Source organism: Medicago truncatula, chromosome 3 (genome assembly GCF_003473485.1).
Source record: "Medicago truncatula cultivar Jemalong A17 chromosome 3, MtrunA17r5.0-ANR, whole genome shotgun sequence".
Lineage (NCBI taxonomy): Eukaryota > Viridiplantae > Streptophyta > Magnoliopsida > Fabales > Fabaceae > Medicago > Medicago truncatula.
The window spans coordinates 7,775,220-7,783,263 of record NC_053044.1 but is presented as its reverse complement, the minus strand read 5'-3'; the positions used below and the strand labels follow the sequence as shown (position 1 = coordinate 7,783,263).

The 8,044-nt window shown below is 32.0% G+C and overlaps 1 protein-coding gene across 1 annotated transcript; it reads left to right on the top strand.

Annotated features, from left to right (window-relative positions):
• The first annotated feature begins 1,008 nt into the window (after positions 1-1,008).
• LOC25488672 (plant intracellular Ras-group-related LRR protein 7) lies at positions 1,009-6,537 on the top strand. Its single transcript, XM_013603608.3, has 9 exons — positions 1,009-1,262; positions 2,393-2,462; positions 2,635-2,681; positions 2,986-3,094; positions 3,188-3,273; positions 3,824-3,914; positions 5,300-5,385; positions 5,951-6,037; positions 6,121-6,537. Exons 1-9 carry the CDS (start codon positions 1,164-1,166, stop codon positions 6,229-6,231), a joined length of 786 nt encoding a protein of 261 aa, XP_013459062.1. The 5' UTR covers positions 1,009-1,163; the 3' UTR covers positions 6,232-6,537.
• The last annotated feature ends 1,507 nt before the right edge of the window (positions 6,538-8,044 follow it).

Here is an 8,044-nt window from a genome sequence, read left to right as displayed (position 1 = left end):
CTTAAATGGAACCTCATTAAAAAATTAAATGGACCGATTAAAAAAATAAAATAAAAAATAATTGAAGAAAAAAACATATTGAAAAAATAAAACAAAAGGTTGCCGACGGGAGTTGAAGAGAGGTGTTTGTGAAATAAATTGGGGAGAAATAGTTTTTTGAAATAGCATTCAACAACTTTTGGTTAAAGCTCATTCCATTCAATTTTATGCATTCTAAAAAAGTATTTTTTTTCGAAGGTACTTTATTGATATTGTGTTTGGCCTATCTTCTTCTTAAAAACGTAGAAAAGCTGAAAAAAAGCCGGGCCAAACGGTACCTAACTAAATACAATCGTAAAGACTAATTCTCTCGAATGATGTCCATTTAAGGGTTGAACTTTTTTAACAATTTTTTTTTTACAGACTGAGATCAAAAAATGAACTTAAACCATATGACTAAAAGACTCAAATATCTACTACTCATGAGTCATGCACAATATGTTGGTTTTGAAACGATTATTTACATTTTAATTTTTCTTTTTGATAGGAATTTACACTTCAAATTTAATAACAGAATAAAATATAAATATAAATATAAAATATGATTAGCTGAAAAATATAACAAATTTTTATTCCTTAAAAAATAAAATAAAATGTTTGCATCATCTCAAAATTCTCTATTTAATTTTTTATGTTCATAGACATAATTTTAACATATTCTTGATATTTCTTAAATATTAATATCGATATATAATTTCTTTTAAGGGAATCGACATATATAAATTGAATATAATAAATGAAAAAGTAAAATCATTTTTTTCCTTAAGAATAAATTTAGCAAATGTATTTAACTTATATAGAGAACAAATACATTACTTATTTAATAAATTTAAAAAATTATTTTTTCTTGTAAATATAATCAGAGAGAGGAGAGACATCTTTTTTAAAAGTATAATAACATTGGTAGGAACATACATTATTATATCAAACATCGAGGTGGTATGGTATAATACAACGATAGGAAGTAGTACATCATGAGTGGTTGGAAACCCAAAAAAGAAAACGCGGTTTCAGTTTCCTTTGTTATTATTATTCTCTTTGATTTGACTATGACCTTTCACATTCAAAATCAAAACCAATAAACCATCACCACCTTCGTCAATTGCAAAACCAAAAACCACAGCATGGGTTGTATAGCTAGCAAAAACGCCGAAACCAAAGCCAGTAGAATCTCACGCTGGCGATCCACTGGCATTGTTGCTTTGCGTGATTCCAAATTGAAGGTATCAATTAACTCTTTTGTGTGTTGTTTGATTCTAATTATTTGATTTTGGATTGATGTTTTTATATTTTTGTTTTTGATTGATTGGTTGATGGATAAGGTTTATTGATTCAGAAATGTTATATGTAGAAATGATTTTGTAGAAATGATTCTGGATAGAAGTGAGTTGAAGGTATAATGTTTTATGTTTTGATACATTCATGTAAAAGTGAGTTGGACGATAAATTTTGAGAGCAACCAAACATGTCAGAATCAATTCTTCACCTCTAAAATCAATTTTGGCCCATCTAATAGTGAAACCAAACATACACTAATTCAATTCACATAGTTAAATGAAGTGTTAGATTTGGTTAATAGATGTATCTGGTGTTATAACTTATTAACTATACAATATAATGGACATCACTAACCATTAACCTTGATTTTTAAGTGTTCAAATCTACATGTATTTGGAACACCTGAAATCGTGGTTAATGATGCTTAAATTATGTCTAATTAAGTTCATTTGATGATTGATGAGTTGGCGAGTCTTGATATATTTATTAACTACTCATTGAAATGAGTTAACTACATGTGTGAAGTTGTGAACTGCATTAACTGTTTAGAAAGTTGTTGAATTGTGTTATCCCAAATTGATGTTCAAATAACATTTCTGATGTAAATATGATTCTATTGGCAGTTTGAATTACTATGTTACTCTATTTGGGAGTCTGATTTTATTATTTGTGAATGATAGAAATTCACTTTGTCAAATTTTTATATAACCATCAGTTGTTTTTTATTTATGACAAAATGACGGTTTCCTGAAGGGGCAATTGTGCTCTCTTTTAATTGGAAGTTGGAACCATGCTAGATTCACCCCAAAAAATAATTAGACCAACATGGTTTGACATGATTGGAAGATAATTGAGGTTCTTTAAGCGTGTTGTCAGAAGTTCCCTAATTAGTTTTTATGGAAGAACATATGTTGGGAATGTTAGGTCGTTAAATAGATCTTTCATCTTTGTACCTTGAGGAAGTCCAAGACTCTCAGTCGGAGATATCCCGTATTTGTATGTGCTTGAAGTTTCTGTGTGTTTTTTATGAGCAAACATACTTACCTTGCTATCTTTCATTTTCCTTGAAACACAGACTTTTCCAGATGAAATCATTGATTTAGACAGATCTGTACGCACTCTTGACTTAACACATAATCGAATCGGTAAGCAATTTTTCTTTCCTTTTGTACATACGTTTTGGTCAAGAAGTCTTCGCTCTGAAGTCGTTCTAATAATTCTAACCTCAGAGAGAAGTGCGTTTCCTCTTAAAGGTTATCATTATCATTGTTGATGCTGTTATTTTATTGCTAATAATTTTTTTTTTTCTGACTGCAGTTGACATCCCCGTGGAAATTAGCAAATTGATTAATGTGCAGCGCCTGGTAAGAACCTGATATTTTAGCTTATGCTTCCAGCATTTATTTCTTAAACACTGCATTTTATCTTATGTTTGGAAGTTTAGCTACTCATTGATTCTAGTGGAACCATTAAATTTTATTTATTCATTCTGAAACTCATACTTTTTGGACACATCTTAGGGATCTAAGCACAATGCTATCTTTCATTTGTTTTTCCATGGTAGAATGTTGGTAATGGTCGCATTACCATTTTTATCGGTGCTGTACTGAAGATGCTACCGATCGATAAAAAATAATATTGCATACTGAAGTTTCACTAACATCGCAGATATTAGCGGACAACCTCATTGATAGACTTCCAGTGAACTTGGGGAAACTCCAATCTCTTAAACTTGTGAACCTTGATGGAAATCGAATTTCTTCCTTGCCAGATGAATGTAATTCTCTTCTTTAAGACAATAATATATTATTTGAAAGAGATGTTATTGTCCCTCTTTTATGTACTAACTTACAGTGTATTTTGTTTCTAGTGGGGCAGTTAGTAAGGCTTGAACGCTTATCCATCGCAGGGAATTTGTTAACATCCTTGCCGGCAACGATTGGCAGTTTGAGAAACGTAAGTAAATTATAAATAACAAAACCTAGACATCATCAAACTTTTATACTGCTTATGCAATTTGGATGATTATATGCATGATGCATTATGCGTAAATGTTATCATCATTGCATACTTGTCGGATTTTGAAGAGTTTGAGATCATCATTTTAAGCTAAGACATTTCAGAAATGAAGCTTTCTCCATGTCATACATCTGAAGACACATCACATCAATATTCAGTTTAATGACACACTTATTTTGTCATGTTATTTGTGATGTAACCTGTGTTTGTTGTCCATGCTTGTTAGATAAAATCTGTTTTCTGTTCACATGCTTCCTTTATAGTCAAAGGAATGTTTAAAGACACCCTTTTAGAACTCAAGATTATTTTACTGTCATTACTTTTCTTATCTTTAATGTTATATAAACAATGAATGCATATGGTATATTGACCTACGAGTTGGATTTGCATGAGGCTTGGATCATAATCTTCCATTGTTGGGTGAAGTTATGATATGAAATGCCACCTTTATAACTTTCGATGTATGATATCTTGTTTGATAATGCAGCTGTTGATTTTAAACATCTCAAATAACAAGTTACATTCTCTTCCGGAATCTGTTGGGAGTTGCTTCTCTTTGGAAGAATTACAGGCCAATGGTATGTTCATCGATAGTTTGACACGATTTGTTCATTTCTGAATTGCATGAGCATGGTAATGCATGTCTGTTTTCCCTTACGCTCTTTCCCTGTAAAAAGTGGAAATAGTTTGGAGAGATTTTTTACCTACCTATTATGTTGTTTATTTAATTTTACTGGATTGTGTTGATTGTTAATTCAATGCGGAGAATCTGTCCTTTTATTATATTTATTTCTCTTCCAGTGGAAGTTTTTGTTTAATGGAAGATATAAATCTGTTGTAGATATGAATTCAAAATTAGATTGCTTTAAGATTTTAAGTTTTTGTTCTTGGGTAACCATGTCATTGTTGCGACTTTGTCAATGACTAATTTCTACCGGGAAACCTGGCTGGCCACCTTTAATGAGGTTTCCCTTCCCAACCACGAGGCTCAAACCCGAGACCTTGCGTAAGGGATCCGAGTCCAATTCCACTCGGTCCATCGTAATGTTGGTTCTAAGACTCTAAGTTTGAGATTACTTTTCTGCTCTTACATCTTATCTCTAAATTGATACTATGCCGTTTGTATTGTTTTATGCTTTCTAGTTACTTGGTCTAGTTTAATACTCCCTCCGTTCCTTTTTAAGTGTCTTTTTAGAGTGAATTTTTTGTTCCTATTTAACCGTCGTTTTGATATTTTAAGGGTATGATTTGTCAATTATTCTTATATTTTTCAATAAAACTAATTAATGCTATATATTTGGAAAACTATTTTTTTTTTAAACAAAGCTTGTTTTGTTTTAAAACAAAATTTGTTTCTTATTATCTTCAAATTTAAACAAAATTTTGTTACCTATGATAATGATAATAGTTCCATGAAGAGTTAAAATTTTATAAATAACATGAGTAGTACTTGTTAAAAATTTCAAGAGATATGCACAATATTTAGAAAATTGAAAATTGTTTGTTATGAGAGAAAGATAAAGCACACAAAAAAATAGGAGTTTGTTGGAGAAAGAGATAGTAACTAACAATTGTTTGTTACATATTAATTTTATTGGAAAGATAAAGTGGGTGCAAAAAAATAAAAAATTATTAGTGGATTAAAATGAGGGTATAATAGGAAAAAAAGTGTGCAAAAATACACTTTGCTATTTTTGTGTTAAAATTCTAAAACGACACTTAAAAAGGAACGGAGGGAGTATAATTTACCGAAGAGTCACAATTTGGTTATAATTTAAGCAAACCACAATATTTTGGGGTGAAGAATTATTACAGTATACCATAAGACCATTTCTCTTGTGATTGTCCATTTCTATGATTGTCAAATCTGGATATTTGGAACATTTTGCACCACCTTTCTTGTTATTTGGCTTTATACTGTTTCTGAATTAAGCTAATTTCAGACTTTCTGTAAACATTTCAGATAATCTTATTGAAGATCTTCCTTCGTCAGTTTGCAATCTCTCTCACTTGAAGTCACTTTGCTTAGACAACAATAATGTTAAGCAGGTATTTTGTTTTAATACCTTAGTGATGTAATGCTGGAGTTGATTGTTTCATTGTTCTCTTTTATTAATTTTTATTTATTTATTGTGAGTGTTTTTTGAATCTCCGTCATGTTTTGTTGACCTCTTCTGAGGAACATCCAACTGCAATGTAAAGCCACATATTTGCTTCACACTTTTTTTTTTTTGCCATTGGACTAGTGGCCAACACATTGGGGAGGGGGAATGTGGTGACCCGAGTTCAAACCTGGGATTCCACATAAAATGTCCTCAGAGCTAAACCACTAGGTTGCAACATCGGGGACATATTTGCCCAACATTGATTCTGTTTTATTATAGGGTTTCTTCGTTTAATCTATATGTCTGTTTCGTTATTGTGGTTTGCTTTATTACTAAGTTAGAATGTTGAATATTTGTTATGCACATAGTGCAAAATTAGGTTTAGGTAATATGCTAGATGCTTTTAATAAAATTTTGTATTAAGCGAACTCTTAGGATTTTACTAGTCTGATTCTCGAGTTTATGTAATCATGAATGTCTTGGTGATACCTTGGTTTCCTTTTGGGCAGATACCTATGAATCTATTGAAAGATTGCAAAGCTCTTCAAAACCTATCACTGCATGGTAATCCTATATCAATGGATCAATTTCAACAGGTATGCTCTTGTTCCCGTATTTTTACATTTCTTTTTCACTTTTCTATGTTTCAATGCAATTAAAATATTTGTCAATGATCCAGATGGACGGGTTTCAAGAGTTTGAAGCAAGAAGGAAAAAGAAATTTGACAAACAAATCGATTCAAATGTAATGATTGGTTCCAAAGGTCTTGATGAGGGTGTCGATCTATGAAATCGTCTCGAATTTTCTGGAACCGCTTGTGATATATGATTTTCAGTGGTACATTTTGATGAACTTTGGTTGAAGCATTGTACATTTTGCCTGCAAATATGTTAGATTATAGATGGAATCAATGTCCAAACAATAGTCCAGAGATTTCATATACATGATTTGTTGCTATTTTGTCAACAATGAAAAGGGTGTTATATGCATTGGCAGTTGTAAATCAAGACTAGTTTTGGTGTAATATGGGAGATACTGCATTCTCTACTCCTTAAATTATAAGTCAATAATAGAAATTGTGTTCCTTTGTTGTTACCTTGTTTGCTGCAAATAATGTGCCAAGAGGAAATAAATAAACTTCCAATGAACAATAACCTATGCTGTTAAGCCTTTTTGAATGACAAAACTAATCTTCGTAAACACAACATTCATGGACCTAGAATACATGATATTGCTATGGATAGCCCTTTGAACTATATGTAGAATGACGCAACATCTGATGCTAGGAAGCCAAAAGTGTCAAACGTAAAAGGCATAAAAGGCATAAAACACGCCCTCTCATGTTTGACTCATTTGCTTGACGCGGCTTTGAGGGCTGCATGTTGCACTATAAAAGCCCCAGACCTCAATCCCACAAGTGGTGAAACCCCAATTAAATTCGCACATGTATGTTTTCCTCCTATATGGAAATTTATTATGAGGATTCAAATCCCTTGACTGGTTACTTTGAGACCTAAAATTCCTTTCATGTAGGTGAAACCAAAGACACATTTTGTTGGGTCCAAATGCGATGGATTGCTTATGTTGCGCAGCACCTATAAAGTGTGCACGGTGTTCCATCTCTGCATTTGTGTACAAGCAGATGAAAACATTCTCATAAACTCAATTCAAACTATTGCATGTTAATTGATCAAAAAACTATTGTATGTTTCTGTCATGACTTGATTATGAATAGGGATATATGAAAGCTATAAAATAATAGCATATATTATACCAAGAAACTTGGTTATGCCAGAATACTTCACAATAAAACTAGACTGTTAGTGTGAGACCATACTTCAAAATTGCCCATTCCAATGTCCTCAATCTTAGTCAATTGCCTGGTCTTCACATTATAACCAAAATATATGTTTTTAGTGCATTCAAAAGCAGCAGCAACTCGCAAGATGATTTGATTGTTGATCCCCAAAAGAAAAAGAAATTGCACACTCTTAATCAAAAGCAACCATAGAATCAAAAGGTCCCATCATATGATAAAGAGACCATTTTCTTGAATCAAAATCTAAAATGTAGATTTGATATATTGAAGAAAGGTCTTCAATGTTCACAATGCAAGAAAGGTAATTTCCCATCCATAAAATTTGTTCAATTTTACGCACCGGCACCGGGGAAAGTGGATAATCTCGAACAATAGTTTCCTTTTCAACATCTATCACAATCACTTCATCCATTGTTATTCAGTAAAGATCATTGCCTCCATTATAAAGTATTTTGCATATAAAATGTTTACGGGGAGCTTCTTTTCTAGCTATTTCTTTCCATGAGTTATCTACTCCAATTCTTAGTACATAGTAAACATACCAAAATGCATCGGAGATCTTAAGGACATTTACAAAGAAAAGCTTGAATTTCCGAGTGCGAGGAACACGTGCTATGGTATATTGATGGTCAAAGACCCTTCGTGCTTGTAAATTTGGAAAAGAAGGAATTCTAAGCCAACACTTGAGGATGGGGTTCACGACATAAATTTGTTTAGTAATTCTCGAAATTAGCAGCAATATACCATAACAAGTACCGACTACATGTCCCATTTTTTGAGGTG

Bases quoted from the DNA above. Each gene is read 5' to 3' on its own strand.
- LOC25488672 (XM_013603608.3), top strand. From the start codon at position 1,164: ATGGGTTGTATAGCTAGCAAAAACGCCGAAACCAAAGCCAGTAGAATC. The intron at 1,263-2,392 runs GTATCAATTAAC...CTTGAAACACAG, and splicing joins TGCGTGATTCCAAATTGAAG to ACTTTTCCAGATGAAATCAT. The intron at 3,274-3,823 runs GTAAGTAAATTA...TTGATAATGCAG, and splicing joins CGATTGGCAGTTTGAGAAAC to CTGTTGATTTTAAACATCTC.